We start from the raw sequence: 18867 nt of genomic DNA on the forward strand, positions 1-18867 counted from the left end.
TTCTCTCTATATGACTGAAGGTCATGTTTATTATAGAACACGCTTAGTATTTCACTTGCCAAGTTCAGGTCTGCACTGAGACAGCATCCATTTGTGAGTTTGGTTTGAAGAAAAGCTAACAGAAAAGAAACAGAGTGGAGAATTTTTTTAAAAAAGCAAAACATACAATTCAGGCTAAAAGGTAACTAACTTTCCTTGTACTATTCTTTTATTAGAATTAAAATAGGCAAAAGTATAACCGAAGGATTGTTCAATGCCATTTTAGGTAAACAGTTTATCTTTTTGTTTGAATGCACTGAAGTGCACTAACAGTTAATATTTTCAGGGCTTGGTCTACGAGTTTGTGTGTGTTAATGATTTATCCTTTCATATATCAATTACTATTTGGAGCTGCTGATCATTTATCGCCACCTTGAGTGCAGCCAGAATTAATACTACGCAGAGCTCTAAAACATTTTCTGTGTGGAGAAAAAAAGAGGTGTTAATTAGAAAAATACAAACTTTATTCCAGAATATACCCAAAGCCACAAAACACAACTTTCAATTATCATTTTACTAATTCAGCAAGAACCATGAAATGCCAAAAGTCTATGTGGGTGATAGAACTCAGAAAGCTGTGATATTCATCCCCATGTTTAGGTGTCTGTCAAAGTAGAGGAAGTATGGCAAGCTCTATCCTGTAGGTGTTAACAATGGCATCGAGGGTAATTTTTACAATATTTTCCCTCTTACTAAATAGTCCCAAAAGTTAAGTGTTATTTTAATAAAAGGTTATTCTGCATTGCTGTCATATATTTTTACATATACTAAAGGTATTAGAATTTGGAATTTCAGGAAAGAAAATATGCACAATTGCATGTCCCTTGAAATAACCTAACATAAGGAGGTCCATCCCTCCATTCAAAGCATTTAAGATAACCATACTCAAAAGCTGGCCATCACATGCATACAGAGCAGTTCATTCCTAACCCTGCTAACCCACAGTTAAGTATGTTGACCATTTAAGGGTTTAAGAAATGTAGAATCTGATTTGCGTTTAGTAAAATGAGAAACAGAGGATCCTAAATTCACTGAAAAACAACAGTGCCACCTGCTGACATTGGAGATAAAGCACCAACTGCTTTGAAAACCACCAGCTCTGAAAAGGAAGCATATCAACAGCACACTGTCTACATGCATGGAATAAATACAAAGAAAAGATACAGTGTCTATATAAACAGAATAAATATTTTGAAGAGTGGGTCAGTTACAAGTTAATTATTAAGTACTACATTCATGTTTTCCTCCCTAATGATCAATTATATGAAAAACAAATACCTGATTATGTGAGATATCAATTAACACTAGGCTGCTGCTAACGGCACAATTAACCAGATATAGATCTTTTCTAAATGTAACCAAAGTAAATTCTTTCGCAAATCTTCACTTAGAGCTATAACTTACAAGTAGAAATAATAATATCACTGAAAAAACCAAAAACAGTCAAAAGAAACCAGCCAACTGTGGGATTGTGCTGTTTTTTTTTTTTTATTGTGTTTTCAATGGAGAAATACATCATCTGTTTACAAAATAGCTCTTGAAAAATACAAGGAGTACAGATACTATAAAACAAAGCAAACTCCAGTCATGAGACACTACGTACATCATGCGAAAGCAACAGTCTGATCTCCAAGTTATGAAAACTAGAATTAAAAAGTCACTACACAGAAAAGGTCCAAGTTCCCAGCTTGGCAAAACTTGGGTTCAGTTACATGAAACATTTAATAAACTGAATTCTTTTTCCCCAATGTGTAAACAAAATGACAAGACTAAATCTGTGCCTGGCAATTTCAATCTAACTCTGAAGCTACACAGAACACACAGACACCTTGTAGACTTCACCTGTTAGTCTGACCATCTTTTCTTCTTAGGTGGTAGGAGGAAGGGCAAGGTGACTGTGCAGAGCAAAGATGTGGGAAGTAGAAATACTGTATACTAGACATTACAAAGTATGGTGAAAAGAAAGCCTCAATTAATGCATAGCCTAAGGGGGAAAAGACTACACTCCAACTTCGGAAAATTAATTTAGAAGGATAGGGGAAGAGTTTAAGTAATTGCAGTTTAACATGAAAAATGCACGTGTGATAGAATGGAGCACAATGGAGGATTCATAAAACATGCTCATCAGAAAAATCTGTTAGGTTTGCTTTGTCCAGATTAAGAAAGAATAACTAAGCTTATCAACATCTGGCATCCCTCATATCCTGTAAAGATGAATGCTCTGCTGCTTAATTATGTGGAATTATTTATTGATAGGATAAAACAAAACGAAAAAAGGAGTAGAGAGCTGACTAGATGTCAAGTGCTTGCTAGAAATGATTTTTAAATGTTTCTACATGTAAAATTTACTGACAAATTTTGGTCAACCATTTAAAAATAAAAATTTGTTTAAAATTCTTGGAGAAAATGCCTTTTTGCCCACATGTTTAAAATTGAAAATCAACTTTACTATGGTCAGGAGTTCTGTGGAGTGTACAAAATTCCTCATATTTAGAGATCAAATGGCCGTCCAAGATAGATATCATGTTTCACAGGCATTATTTTTAGTCACCCTAAAATTTCAGCCATGGGACCAAAATTTAGTGTTCTGTGCCATGTGGCCACAGGGTCACTGGTTTCACACCATGGCTTAAGAAAATACTGGCATTTTGTTTTTTATGAAAGAAGTCCTACCTTATGCATACAAGCAGAAAGGGGAAAAGAAAAAGAATGGGGAGGGAGCGAAACCTTTGTTTCAAAGACAAGATACTGAAGGCAAAAGAATACGGAGCTTTAACAAGCTCAAAGAAAAATATTCGTTGGCTGATCGCTGATTTGTATGCACTCTAAACAATTCTATAAATAAAACCAATATAGCATTTCTTAATCATGACCCCCATCAAAACGAAGTATCTCCTAATTATTCTTTCAATGTCAAATATATACCCTAGAGTCGACATTTCATTTTTAAAGGTTACAGCTACCTCATAGATGTACTCTTATCCTTTCTCTGAAGCATAACAGTACACCACTGCACAGTGGCATCCAATTTGAAGACTAATGGTAAAGGAAATTCTTCAGGAAAAAGTGAAAATCCATCAAGCTGAAAATCTAAAATTAGTTCTACTTTCTAATAAAAAAAAATACATAAAAGTGCATCATCACAATAAGGAATTCTTATGCCAGTTTGTATTGCAAATTTTCCAAACAATGCAGCAAACATAAACCCAGTCCAGATGTCAATTATGAATACAAATATAGCTTGAGGTTTTTTTTTTTTTTAAAGGCAGTAATTTTTTGAAATAGTTAATGTAACTGTTGCTAACACAATAATAATAGTACTCCTGGCTTCACATACTAACCTGGACTTCCGATCAAGTGCTGATTAGCCCAGTAAGGGAGGTCACAAAAAAAACCTAAATCCATTTTCAGCCGTGTCTAGTCTTGTACCCTCCATTCTCCTTTCTTAGCATTTGAAGACAACAGGTTGAGTTGGCAGATATTGTTTATGGACCCCTGAGGTTGTTTTTACCGATTCAATCTCAGTTTTATTGAATTCTTGATAACAGGAATAGGATTTGCAGGGAGAGCAGGGATATCAGAAAGGTCTGTACTGGATGTTTTCTGAGAATAAAAGCAAAGAACACAACATTGTTCAAAGTACTATAACTTAACAATGAGATCTACTTCCCACTGCTTTACTTCCTAAGAAATAGATAGGACCTTAACATAACTATTAAAAATTTAAAGAAAAACACTCCAAAATGTTTTCAAAATGGAGTGTAAATAAACATGCCTATTACTATGAAATTGTTTGTTCTAACACTTGTAGAAATTTTCAAGTAAGTAGCAATATTTTAGTAATATTTTAGCAATATACAAAAACTAATTTCAAATACAGCTTTAATAAACACACTCCTCCAACAACCACCTATAATATACTTATTAAGTTCATGTTAAGTTACGTTTACTTGTAATAACACTAACAGCTGTAATATTAACTGGCATCGGAGCACCCCCATGTGGGAGAATACTTAAAGTTCACCTTACACACAGGAGCAGCAGTAGCAGTTAACAGTAGGGAATGTATTATTTTCTGACCCTGTAAATTAAAAATTAAATCTATACAACTGAGCAATAATTTGATTATTCAAAGTTTAGGGAGGTTTTATTATGTTAAAAACAATTAAATCACAAAGCCTTCTTTAACATCCAAAAACATAGAGATGGCATTTTTAAGTGTTTTATTATGGAAAATTCCAAACATACACAAAAATAAGAGCATTATATAACGAACATCTATGTATTCATTATCCAACTTCATCAACTGTCAAATCAAAGCCAATCCACAGTCCTCACACCTTCACTCCCAGATTATTCTGAAGCAAATCCCAGAGATCCTATCATTTCATTTGTAAATATTTCAAGTTTATCTCAAAACAAGGATTCACTGTTAGACACAGTCACAATATTATAATCACCTCCCCAGAAATAAATATGACCCTTATATCACCAAATATAGGGATGTATTTTTTAAAAACTTTTAAAATCAATATAATCATTCCTTTTATATTATATAACTGGGTGATTTTTCTCTCAATGGCTCTAGGGATCTTTTCATTAGAAAGAAAATTCTAATTCCTTATAAAAATATCTAAAAGGCAAACACCCACGGGTACGAATCATGATAGTGATGAAGTCAATAAGACAAACTATGAAAACAGTTCCCTAGAGATTAATGTGGCAAACCAAAAGGCATGCAATTATAACCACAGAACTTAAGTTTGACAAACAAGTTTGTCCATGTATCAGTATTAAGCACAACACTTCCTAATGTTGTTGGGAGTTACTCCACCCCACAAAATTTTTATTTGGTAAAGGCTATGAAAATAAAAGACATTTCAGAAAGTAGTCATAATATTTATATCACTAGGGACTATGAATGTTAACAGCCAGCAAAAACATGTTGTAAAATGATCACATTAAAATAACTCTGAACCACAAAGCAGCACAGCATCACTGTATCATCAGTTCAGCAGCATCACTGGGCGGCAGTTGTCATCTCAGTTATTTTGTAACCAGTCTAATGTCTACTTAAAGAAAATATTTCCTTTATGTCAGAGTTTGACCTAGACTTTGGAGTGTATTTAATTTGAAAGGATTCAAGAAGAAAACAATTATTTCACAAACAAAATGAAGGTTCACAAATCAATGAAAAGAGTCCAGATGCCTACTGTATGCAAGGGACTGTCACAAGTAGAATTTCTAGGACAAATGAAAAAATAATTTTAAAGAACTATGGATTACACTAAATTAATAATTGAAAATCGGAGGTGAAAAGTGAGGCAGAAGCACATTTTGAAAATTAAAAGGTATGTTTTTAAAAACCCATGAAGAATGGTTTTAAGTTCTAACTTAAATTTCACTCTCTGACCTATGAACAAAACCTCTACGTGAAGACTACACATTGTGCAGTGACAATTTAAATGATCTGCAATATCAAACAGCATGTAAGGGGAGGAGTTAGCATCCTGACAGTGCGGAAGAACGGTTCCATCATATCCACCGCTCTACCTCTGAATACAATAAATACATCTGCAGGCTGGCAATTACTTTCACAAAGATAACTTTATTCAACTTCTGGATATGCTCATTTTAATTCATTATACAACACTAATCTTAACAACATTTATAAAATTCTCCTTGCTTTTTGCACTTAGTACCTGAGAGGCCAACAGGGAAGCCGCTGTCTGAATGGTTTCTGATTGAGTTGTACTTGTCTCTGTATCAAGTTGTTCCTGTGAGACAAAGAGGACGGGGGAGGAAAGAGACTTAAAAAAGGATAAAAGAACATAACTGGGTTTGGTGGCTAATAAAAAAGACAAATTGGAAGACAGGAGGGATCAAGAGAAAGATGTGACTACATTACAAAATCATCTATCATCATCAAAGGGTTAATCATCAAAAAAAGCCTTGTAGGTTACTTAACCATTTCAGATACACATAAATGTCTATCTGCCTACTTAAACCTTATAAGGCATGGTCAAAATATCTCATGACTTTTCCAACCAACTCCAACTTGGACATTGTAAACAAGCACTAATTAAAGACACGTACATGCATATTATAAAACGTTGCCCAGACAATAATTAACAGAATATAAACCCAAGCTCAGCTTTAGCTATGTGAAAAAAAATAAAACTCATTCAGTATTATTAAATAAAACTACCCAGAAGCACAAAAACAGCTCCCAGGCCTTTAATTAAAAGTAGAAAATGTCTCTAAAACATTCCTCCTTCCTTTTGGTTTCTCTTGCCCTTCTCAATAACCAATGCACTGATTCTACTCTAAGAATCATCAGAAAATACAGGGTGAACTGTTGTCATTCCACTGCTCTAACCTTTTTTAAAGCAGTGCCCAAAAATAATACATATACACACACACACAAATGAAAATAAACATACAAAAATTTGAATTTCTATAAAACTATATAATAATAATACAATGAAATACCAAATTTCTCCTATGAAATTGAAAAGGGTAAACAGTGTACTAGAAATGGAAGACTGCAGTCTCTCTGAAGCACAACTTAGCAATACATACTAAGTTTTAAAAGCATCTATTTGTCCCAGTAATTCCTCTTTCATTAATTTATCCTAATAAAATAAACATAAATGGATGGCAGGTATTTAGCTACAGCCAACATTACAGTAGAAAAGGGCAACTTCCTTTTTTAACAGAAACAACTGCTAACAATAGGGAACTGGTTGAATAAAATATGGTAACAGCCTTAAGACAGCATTCCATGCAGCTATTAGTAATATTTGTCGATTATTCAATAGCATGAACAATTTTTCTTGGTTTACAGAGTGAATAAAGATTTGAAAGCAAAACGCACTGGTATATATATGCACACACAAAATCTATAAAGACACCAAAAGAATACTTGCTAAAATATCTATCATGGAAATCAGGATAATTTGGGGAAAGGAGGAAGATTTCCAGTTTTTCTACAACAAGGACAAAAAAGTTAGAAGTCTTCAGTACATTTCAGTTTCTGAAAAAATGACGTTCAAAGTCTAATACGTTGGCTAAACCAATCTTTCCTACCCCATTTACCTTGATTCAAGCCCCTTGCGCCACAGCTTCTAGCCAGAACTGTGTGCCAAAAACTGGTTCTCTAAACATACCACACTCTTACCCCAATAGTGAGATGAACTTCTCATCCTGTCCTACCCCAAATCCTCTGTATCCTTCAAGGACTACCCCAAATCCTATGTTTTCCTTCTATGAAGCCTTTACTAATTCTGCAGTCTTGCCTCTCACCACCCCCACCATCCTCAATTACTTTTTCTCTGATAACGTAATTAACCACTTCTACCCCTTATCTTCTCTACTTAAATATAAGTTCCATTGAAAACAGGAACATCTCACTCATCACTCTATTCCATTTGGTATCCACCAGATAAGCCCGCATCTAGTAGGACCTCATACACTTGAGGAATTAAATTTCAGTGCTACAAATTAACACTAAAAAGGGACAAACACTTCTCTAAAAACAATACTGAAAACCTAAAACCTATAGAACGAAATACAGTGCAATATTATAGACATATCTATCACATCTCTGTACTCTTAATTGTGTATGTATTCCAAGGCTAAATTAGTATACCTTTGTTTCTGTTTTATCATGTCCACTCAAAGCAAGACAGTTAGCATCTTCACTTGTTTCATCCTGTTTTTAAAAAAAAAAGCTTTATTCTCTAAAATGAAAATTTAGATTATTTGCCAATCAATGCTTTAATTTATAAAATTTTTTAAAGTATAAAAATAATTAACCTGTAAGATCGATCAAGTATGTCCTTAAAATAGGTTACTGGTTCACTTAAATTTTTTTTTTCATTTTAACCAATTTGGCTTCAGTTTCTACCAAAATTTTAAAAAAGAACACGAGGAAAACTGTTATTGTTGATCATCACCACCTGAAGTATATTCCCCAAACCACTAAGTTCATAAAATATTTTTTGTAAGGAAGAGAAAAAAAAGAGTTCCTTAATCAAACAACTTAGGAACTTGGAATACTATCACCCCCTTTCTGGGAGATTCACACACATTAGCACATAAAAGGTTCTGAGAAGTTCTAGAAAGAATCTTTTAACTTTCCTAAACTTAACCACAGAATCCCCTGGCTTAGTATGTCTTATTAACATCCTGAAGGAGGTCTGAAAAATGTTCTCCTCAGGTCTTATTTTTTTGATTTATTATAATGCTATTTAAAACAAACAACATATTTTTTTGGTAAAGAGGGAAAATGGGAAACCAAAAATGGTTATACTTTCCCATTCCTGCAGTGACTTGCAATAAACATCACTTTCTTAAGAAAAACAATTTCGGCACTAATTTCTCTGCTCTCTTTACTAGGTAGAACTAAAATTTAATTTTAAATGTGGCTTTAAAACAAGACATAGAAACCACGGCTAACCTACAGAGTAGAAAAGATTTAACACCAATATCAACGAATTCCCATAAGAACTTTATTTGTATCCTGCAAACATACAAACTTAAAAAATACTAACGTAAGTTACAACTGGGCAAATTTCAATACCGACTGGATATGTGACACTATGGAATCATTATTAATATCGGTACATATACTGATCGGTGTATACATACACCGATCAGTATATGTACCGATATATATATCACACACAAATATATATGGTGATAATATACTATAGATGTGTTTTTGAAATATTTATGGTTGAAATGACATGCCTGGGATTTGCTTCATAACAATGGGAAAGGGAGTAGATTTACAGATGAAAGAAGACTGGCCTTGAGTTGTTAACCATTAAAGCTAAGTGATGTAAATATAACTTGTTCATTACAATTTTGTACATGTTTGAAATATTCCATAACTTTAAATATATATATATATACATATAACATCATTTAGCCATATAATTCAGGTGACAAGGCAAACTTTTTTGCTATTTTTATTTTACATTTCTACCATCTATATGTATTTGAAAAGCTTTAGTATGTGATAAAAATTAAGTAGAACTAAAGTACTTGACAATACCTGAAACTCTCCTATCTGTATACATGTTAGTATATTATTAATTGAGTAGGACCAGTGTTTCTTTCTGGTTTACTAGAATTTCTAATACCAAATACTCATTAACGGAGAATGAACGACCCACTAGGAGACCTTCAAAATCAGAATATTTGTAATAATCTTCTTCAACTTTAGCACCATGAGATTTAGGCCTGGGTTCTAATCCTGGCTCTGACTTTAATTAGCTTTGTAAACAAGAAAGCTATTGAACCTCCAGTTCTTCTGGGAAAGGAGATTAGTCTATGAGATAACCTAAAGTCCTAAGATCCCTTACATATCTTGAAATGCTATTTTTGTTAGTCAACTCCATGGAGCTGCCATAAGCAGGACTCAAACTGTGAGAAAATACATAGCACAGAAGATTGCTGGGGGCAGGGGGCAGGGAGTGATGAACCTATATTTTTAAAGATACTTAAGAAACATGAATCAAGGATCTTAATTTACTTACAGATTTGAACAAATAAAAACTATTAAAAAAAAAAAGCAATGACATAATCAGGGACATTTGAGCCCTGACTAGATATTTGATATTAATGAATTGTTCACTTTTTTAGGTGGGTTTACTTTGTTTATTCTTTTCTCTTTGTAATTATTATCTTTTAGATACACGATTTTAAAAATACTAAGGAAATGATATGACTGAAGTCTGGATTTTGCATCTAAATAATGCAAGTACAGGGAAAATGGAAAGGAAAAATAATTAAGGGTATAGTGGCTGAATTCACTATACCTGAAATTGCATGATGGGTACATGGGTACATGAAATGATTCTCTTGTGTATATTTAAATTTTTCTGTACTAAGTTAAAAAATCCTATATTCCTATTGCCTCTCTAAACTAGACATGACACATGAGTGTTTTCTACCAAGGTAAGTGCTAACGAAATTATAAGCATTGTACTGATATATATTTTGGAACTCTCACAGGGTAAGGAATGAAGCCATTAACATTAAGGAAACAGAATGACACGTATCTAGAGTTATGCTTACATATACCTTACTAAGGCAAAAAGAAACGTGAATTCTGAAATGCTCTGACAACTCCCAACAAATATCAATAAACAGAAAGTGGCATTACACCAAAACTACATTCTTAGGTTGCTGTACAACACAATCATGTAGAATGGGGGCTTTTAATAAAAGATTACTAGGCCTGGAGAGTCTGATTCAGTGTATCTGGAGGAGGCCCTAAAATCTGTATTTTATAAAACAAAAACAAGGGCTTCCCTGGTGGCGGAGTGGTTGAGAATCCGCCTGCCAATGCAGGGGACACGGGTTCGTGCCCCGGTCAGGGAAGATCCCACATGCCGCGGAGCGGCTGGGCCCGTGAGCCACGGCCGCTGGGCCTGCGCGTCCGGAGCCTGTGCTCCGCAACGGGAGAGGCCACAACAGTGAGAGGCCCGCATACCGCAAAAAACAAAAAGCAAAAACAAAAACAAAAGAAAAACAAAACAACAAACCCTGAAAAACTAATTCTGATGTACAACTGAGGTTGAAAATCACTGCCTTAAGAGATAATTACAGAGACAAATGTATTTCAGAATACATGGTGTAAGATATGATATACTATGCCCATTTTTCATTTGCATTTAGCATCATCAGAGTGACAAAATTCATTAAATTATTCATGTGTAGTTAACAGTGACTGTTTCCAAAAATCTAAAACAAAAGGATTCAGAATAAGCTAGGAGTAATACTTATAAAGACAATAATCTTTCACTATTAAAAATCAAAACACTGCATAAGATACCTAGTTTTTTCCACCATTCTAAAGAAACCTTCATGTAATGCACAAATTCCTAAATAAAAAATTATCAACCAAAAATCACAACAAAATTGGTGTTTTTTGGGCTATCATCTCTTGGACAATGGTGAAAGTTTAATTAATAGAAAAACACAATGAGAGTGACTCCAGGGAACAATGAAAGTGTGTTATAAGGCTACTTCTATTTTAACACAAACATCAAAATCAGTGTACACTTTTAATGGTTTTCCTAAAACTATCTGAGACTTTGACAAGGTAAACCAGCCACTATAAAAAGTGGAAGTATTGTTAGAAAATTTCCTGAAGGGCTGGAGGACACAATCATTCAAGGTACCAAAACTAATCTGACTTCGCAGCTTATGGTCAGTCATTCAATAAGAATTCCCTGAGAACCTCTCATATTCAGTGACCCCGTAATATCAAGTACAGTGTAGAGGCTCCAAAACTCCACCTGGATCAAAGAAGCAGAAAACTGTGTCCAAAGGGGCCACCAAAGAATTGGTACACATGAAACATACAGTTATGAGAGAATAATAAATTAAGATGAGATGTAAATCCATGCTAAGTTGTGTTACAGCCTAGACATGCTACAGAAATTTAAACAAGAAACACAGCTTTATGAAAGAGTTAGACACTGAAAAGAGTAGAAAAGGGCGAAAAGAACTCTGGCACTAAAGCACTACCTAAAAATAATCTAAAAGCTTTCCTCCATGCTGCCTCTCAACTTGGGCTCACAAAGGTTTTCTTCCACTGGATTTTAAAACAGGTAAGGTGGTATTCCCATGGCTAACTAACATATAGATACCTCTTCTGTTTTGGTTTTCTTGGGACTCTCCTCTTTATGAGGTGAGGATGTCCTCTTGACTCCTACTATAGGACTAGGTGTCTTTGTTGCTGCATTTCCTGAAGGTCTTGGTGGTGGGTTTACCAGACGTGTTGAAGAAACAACTCTGGAGACCGTAGGCTTTGGTGGTGACGAAATGGCTGGTTGTGTGGCAGTTTGAGGAATGCTTTCACTCGATGTACCTAAGTAGTAAGTACATAAATACATAAAAGTTAAATCACATCGACATCAAGTTACAAGTAAAGCTTTTTTATTTTATTCATAAGTTTACAGGTAAATAATAAAATGGTATTAAAAAACTGAATTCAAGCTACTTAACTAACGAAGCCATCTTTCAAAATGAAGGCTAAAACCAAATATAATGCAAGTATTTTCAAATCTGTCAATCTCCTTACCCCCTGAGCTTTCACTGGAATTTACTTGTGGCACAGAAACTTCAGTAGCCTGTATGTTGGTCACAGATGCTGCTGTTACAGCTGGAGCAGGACTGTTTCTGCTAAAAATGGGGAAAAAATTAAAAAGTGAAAAAAGCAAAGAGAGATGTATAAAATTCAATAATAAAATGTAGTATGTGCAGAAGTTATTCTCTAAAGTAAATGATTCTTTAGTTTTACTTCTCATACATATATATACATCAGTAACTAACTTTATTTCATAAAATATAATCAACAATCAAAAACACAGGAACATTCTAAAGCAGTGCTAGTCAACAGAACTTCCTGTAACTATGACCTATATACCTACGCTACCCAATATGGTGGCCACTATATAGATGTAGCTACTCTACACTTGAAACAGAACTAGTGGGAAATGGAATGTTTAATTTCATTTAATATTAATTAAGTTTAAACTGCCGCATGTGGCTAGTGACTAACGTATTTGACAGAACAGCTAAAAAAAATCTGTTCTTATTTGACTTGGGGTAACTGACTTAAATGATTTGGGGTATAAGAAAATACGATCAAAATCTGTGAAGAAGAAAATGGTCTGAGAATTAGAAATAAGTTTCTGCATACAAAACGTAAAGGTTCATGAAACACTAAAAGCCCATCCAGTGGCCCATATAAACAACAAAGGATCTCAAAACCCAATCCCTCCTTCAATGTTCTGGATCCCACTCACTCCTGTCATCTCAGGAAACTCAAATCACCCCTCCTTCACTGTCCTATCCATTCAACTTTTCTGTCTCAAATAAATCCTATACATTAGCGTTTAAATAATCTCATTTTTATTATCTCCTGAAAGAAAAAAGCGAAAAGTCCTCTGTGGTTATTCAGTCTCCTTCAACTACAGCTTATTCAACTCCCAACTGTTGAATGATGATGCCATGAAAAGGTGGGCAAAGCTAGAGGACTTAGACTTTTGGTGCATACATGACATTCACAAAGCTCCACAGAGCTTTGGAGCTCTCTGGTATATGGAAGTAAATGAGGTCAAGAGAGTGGGTGATGCCACACCCCCAATAATACAAAGAAGGCATAAAGGACTAACGAGAGAGCCCCGAAAGGCACAAATATCTAACGATTAAACAGAAAAGAAGAACTGGTCAGAGAACCACCACAGATTCAGGAGAAAACCTGAAATAGCAAAGCGGCTAGTACATAATAAATACTCAGTATTTGTTGAGCAAATACACATCCATTTTACATTCATGTGCACAAACTCAAAAGTACAGAAAGGCTTTTATATAACTCCCAAAATTCTTGTTAAAATTTTTGCTTCACTCAAAAAAAAGATGATGAAACCATTAAAAATAAAAACCTGGAAGCTAATGCTGTACAAATGAAGAATTGTTTTAAAACTACAAGATTTAGGGGCCACGTTGATGCCTAAAGTCTTCGGGTTACATATGACTGGTCTAAAAACATATCACACATTCAAAGTCCAAGAGAATAAAACTAAATTCATCATCTACTGCACCTCGGCATGTTCTATTTCATACGAATCCAAAGATTCATCCCAACCTTCATCTTTGCCATTGGTTATACTTTAACAATCCAATTTTTAAAACTGCTTTTTTCAAAACATTAAAATATAACATGCATTCATAAAGTGTTCATGGTTTAAGTATCAACTCATTGAACAAAGGGATGGGCATAACCGTCACAATTTAAAATAATAGCAGTACCACCAGAATCTATAATAAACAGCTCCCTTTGAAAATACAGTAGTGTATCCATTAAAAAATAAATCTGCAATGATTTATGGAAGTTAAAGATAAATATGGCTTTTTGTGTTTTAATTTTTGCCAACATAGGCCATGTTTTTCTTTCGAAATAAAAATGTTTAGCTCCTTTAAATGTTCCTAAAAAGACACTTAATTCTTCAAAAGAAATTTCCACTAAAACCAGCCCACATAAATCTCACCTTCTTTAGAAGACCCCTAATATTTTTCATAGATATTTTCCCCCTGCTACACAGGTAATAAGCATCTCCAGGACAGAAACGTGATCTTGTCCCTCTTGTCTGGTTCTCCTTAGCACACCATACAGTTCACCACAGGCAGTAGGTATTTCAACATATGAAACTGGAAGGGTTATTCAAACCGCCACTCCACTTCCTTTCCCTTTTTCCTTACCCCTGAGAGCTGCCAGAACTGTTCAATGGACTGGTCTTCATAGCACTGGTAGGTGAAGGCACAGACATGCTGTTATCACTGTCCATAGACAAGTCGAGGCTGCTGTCATTCAGAGGTGTCAACCTGACACCTTCTGTTGAATGCTGCAATTAATAAAATATTTAATCAAATATACCTTTATTTTATCTAGACCTTTTAAAACATAAACATCTTTTACTTAACTGATAAATGATTTCTACTAAAGAGCACAAATCAATATGTTTATGATAATCAGAAGTGTCATGCTGACTATAAAAGGTGAAGAGTTGGGACACACATACTTCCTGACTTCTAAGGATGCTCAACTTAACTACCGTTCTTCAGTGGGAGAAAAAGCGAGAAAAAAATGCTATAATAAACCTACACACTGAATGTAAAATACACTGCAAATTAAAAAGCACTTTAATATGAAAACACATGTATCTTAAATCAGAGGACCATTAATACATACACACACTCACGTATATATATTAGAAAAAAAGTCAATGGTAAAACACGATAGTAACAATGAGTATCTCTGGCCAGTCGGATTAGAAGTAATTTTTTGTTTATAGATTTCAAATTGTTTTACAATGAAGATAAAAATGTGTAATTTCTAAAAAAACTATCATGTAGGTACAATTTAGTGCCACTCCTAGCTATTTGTATGAGTCTCTCAAAAGCAAGAGATTTCCAGTGCTCTATCTGCAACTTAGGATTTTAACATGGTACATTTAATAGTGTTAACTATCCTGTTAGAATAAAAGCAAAACTAATTTTCTGAAAACTAAACTTCATGACCACATACAAATCCTAATGTTGGTCCTGCTTCTTAAAAATCAAAGCACTCAAAAACAGCTACATGGTGCAGGAAAAACCAAAAGCTAAAAAACTATAAATGGTGCTATGGGATAAAAGTTGATTTCTAAATTGACCCAAGTTTCTGTTTTTGCAATCAATGCTATTATAACATCAAATTGATCTCTTCAGCTTTTTTTTTCAGAACACTTTTAGTTTCAAGTGTTCGCTTACCTACAAAAACATTTTAATGGAAATAATTTGCATTATTAATAAAAACCCATACCCCGTGTGTGTGTGTGTGTGTGTGTGTGTGTGTGTGTGTGTGTGCACGTATACACCCACACTCCAATTCCCCAAATGACAAGATAATCTAAATCTTTGAGTTAGCACTACAGAGACACCACCTGTGTACATAAATCAATATTAATCAAATGGGGAAGATGAGATTTGGGAGAAGGGAGAGGAGAGAAAGGAATGCCTTTCGTCTATGAAGTCAGCTGTAAAACGAGTTTTCTTAATATTGTAAAATAAGCATCTTTCCTATGCAAAAAGCTACCACTCTCTCTCCCTACCAGACAAAAAATTTGTTCAGTGAGTAAATTACACTCCATTTCACACAGTTACCTGCCTGACCAGGTGATCAAAAAATAACCTGTGAAGTAACAAGCCAGTGTTGGGGATGATCAGTGAACATGAAGGTTTTAACTGGTTGGTCTGAACACATAACCTTCAAGCTGCTTTGCTTTGCCTCTGTGTCTATATCAAGTTTGGCACAAGAGACTTCAATGCCACAAAATCATAAATATTCTATCAAACTTTCTAATAAAAACAAACAAAGACAGAACATACTACAGAGAAACAAAGACACATTCTTTGCATGCAGACTTAGGTCCAATTCACATCTCATAGTACATGACCCTGGGCAAATGTTTGAATCACTCTGTTTCTTCTATAATAGAGACAATAGCTACAGGTTACTGTATCATTAAATATAGAATACCCATCTTCTTTACTGGTACAGTGCTTTGCAAATAGCAGTTAATAAAAGGAAACTATTAATAAGAGTGCAAAGAAAAGATAAGAGTGCAAAGAAAAGAGCATTTAGTGTGTGCCAGGCACCCATCTAAACTACCTCTTACACGCACTGGCTCATTTTAACCTCACAAAATACATAACGAGGTAGGTAAAATTAGAATTGTGATTTTAAGGCAAATCAAGAACATGATATTTGTAATACAACTTGCCAAAGTCTCACAGCTAGGATGCAATGGAACCTGAACCTGAACCAGGTAGTCTACTGCAAAATCCTTGCCCTTGATTTAGCTACTTTTGTATCATAATATATTCTATGTTTTAAGAAACAAAACATTATGAAGTTATATTAACTTCATTCCTCTCCTCCCAATCCCAGCCCCAGATAATGAACCATCATCGCAGAATGCAGCAGTTTTCATGCTCTAATGCATACTTGTATTTCATATTCTATCTTAAAAGATATATTGTAAACTTTATATAAAAGTATCAAATGATATATATTTATCTGTACTTTTTTTTTTTTTTTTTTGCGGTACGCGGGCCTCTCACTGTTGTGGCCTCTCCCGTTGCGGAGCACAGGCTCTGGATGCGCAGGCTCAGCGGCCATGGCTCACGGGCCCAGCCGCTCCACGGCATGTGGGATCTTCCCGGACTGGAGCACGAACCCGCGTCCCCTGCATCGGCAAGCGGACTCTCAACCACTGCGCCACCAGGGAAGCCCTATCTGTACTTTTTAACCCAATACATTCATATATGTATCTCTAACTCATGTATTTTCACTGATCTAAGTATTCCATTTTAAGAATAAGCCACTTTTTCGGGTTCAAGCCCTGGTCCGGGAAGATCCCACATGCCACGGAGCAACTAAGCCCATACGCCACAACTACTGAGCCTGCACTCCAGAGCCCGTGAGCCACAACTCCTGAAGCCCAGGCTCCTAGAGCCCGTGCTCTGCAACAAGAGAAGCCACAGCAATGAGAAGCCCGTGCACCGCAACGAAGAGCAGCCCCTGCTCACCACAACTAGAGAAAGCCCACGCAGAGCAACAAAGACCCAATGCAGCCAACAATAAATAAATAAAAGAAATAATTTTTTAAAGTTATAAAGAATAAGCCACTTTTGAAACCACTTAAAGTAAAAATATTATTGTTATTATTTATTTCTGCACTAAAATCTCAATACAATTTCAAATTTAAAAGTCCAAATAAGAAAATCATGGCTAATAAGTTCTACAACAGGAAGCATCAACACCAGAACATCATACTTGAGGTTACCACTGTCAGTGATCTTATAGCCAATAACTTTTAATTTTTAAATAATATACGTGTATAATCCTTATGAAACGAAAATGATTTTCATTTAAAAAGTCACACAACTTACTTGATCCACATATTACCTAATTTAACTTTCTTTACCTTTAAAAGGAAAGGAAATTACATACTGATGTGGGCTATTAAATGGATACCAATAAGAGACATTGAAAAGAGAATATAAATATATATAAATTAAGGATATGAAGCGTTGCCACTAATCTGAAGTCTGAAGGAAGTGTGTGCAAGAAACCTGATTAGGAGCAAGGTTTCACATAATGGAATTTCTCCATGTAATAGGTTTTCAAAATGCTGTGATCTATTTCAAATATGACTTATTAACTCAGCCTAAATTCTGAAACACTGATAGGCTGGATACATAAAACATTATGTTAGTAATGCTTTCTAAAGTACTTTCTCAATTTACCTTTTTCTTTTTCTGAAGCACATGATTAGGCAGTAGTTGATGGAGTTGCTTTCTTCTTACATGCATTGCAGCAATTTTCATGTCAACCTCAAACATCTTGCTGTTTATTGCTTGCCTATAAACTATACAATTAGGAAATTGTTACAAGAAATAGAAACATCTTCATAAAGGCAGTTAAACTAACCCAGGAGAAGCTATTCTAAAGTACGGATCCGTTTTCCATCAATATTGCCTATCTATAAAATTATCAGGTCAAAACCTATCTCACAAGTGTCTCTTACCACAAGGTGTACATAACGAATAAGAACACATAGTATATTAATTCTTCCAGTGTAAAAACTCTTGAAGTAATAAAAGAGTTAACTCCTTAAGAAATGACAGAACTGGAGGGCTTCCCTGGTGGCGCAGTGGCTGAGAGTCCGCCTGCCAATGCAGGGAACACGGGTTCGTGCCCCGGTCTGGGAAGATCCCACATGCCGCGGAGTGGCTGGGCCCGTGAGCCATGGCCGCTGAGCCTGCGCGTCCGCAGCCTGTGCTCCGCAATGGCAGAGGCCACAACAGTGAGAGGCCCGCGTACCAAAAAAAAAAAAAAAAAAAAAAAGAAATGACAGAACTGGACAAAAGGGGTTTCTTAAATTCATACTTATTTATGCTACCAGTATAATTTAAAATTCTAGCTCGAGTATGTAACAACCACAGCAAAACAACAAAGTGGAAAATTTCATTCACTCAGTCATAAAACGGTTTACTGGGCACCTATACTGTATCACATGTTCTAGACGTGGGGGATATAGCAGGAAATAAGAGATCAAAAACTTCAGAGTCCACATTCTAGGGGAGAAACACAACAGAAAAAAAGGTAAAATATATTTCATATCAGATCGGTGATAAGAGCTATGGAGAAAAAATTTGAGTAGGGAAGACGACAGGAAGCTCAGCCTGGAAACTGAGATT

At 35.1% G+C, this 18867-nt stretch overlaps 1 protein-coding gene across 5 annotated transcripts in view; it reads right to left on the reverse strand.

Moving 5' to 3' along the window:
• Positions 1-1519: 1519 nt before the first annotated feature.
• PAPOLA (poly(A) polymerase alpha) overlaps positions 1520-18867 on the reverse strand; it is a 57391-nt gene continuing 40043 nt past the window's right edge. For 2 of the 5 annotated variants that reach the window (XM_082843884.1, XM_082843882.1), the window contains exons 16-22: positions 17914-18035; positions 14323-14465; positions 12140-12240; positions 11706-11926; positions 7691-7753; positions 5742-5816; positions 1520-3642 (exon numbers count right to left, since the gene is read on the reverse strand). In XM_082843884.1, coding sequence (XP_082700010.1) covers positions 3547-3642; positions 5742-5816; positions 7691-7753; positions 11706-11926; positions 12140-12240; positions 14323-14465; positions 17914-18035 — 821 coding nt within the window. In that variant the 3' untranslated portion in view covers positions 1520-3546. The remainder of the gene's footprint in view (positions 3643-5741; positions 5817-7690; positions 7754-11705; positions 11927-12139; positions 12241-14322; positions 14466-17913; positions 18036-18867) is intronic. The other 3 variants (XM_082843883.1, XM_082843885.1, XM_082843886.1) reach the window with 3 other exon arrangements.

The sequence above is a fragment of the Leucopleurus acutus genome (assembly GCF_964270905.1).
Source record: "Leucopleurus acutus genome assembly, chromosome: 1".
Classification (NCBI taxonomy): domain Eukaryota; kingdom Metazoa; phylum Chordata; class Mammalia; order Artiodactyla; family Delphinidae; genus Leucopleurus; species Leucopleurus acutus.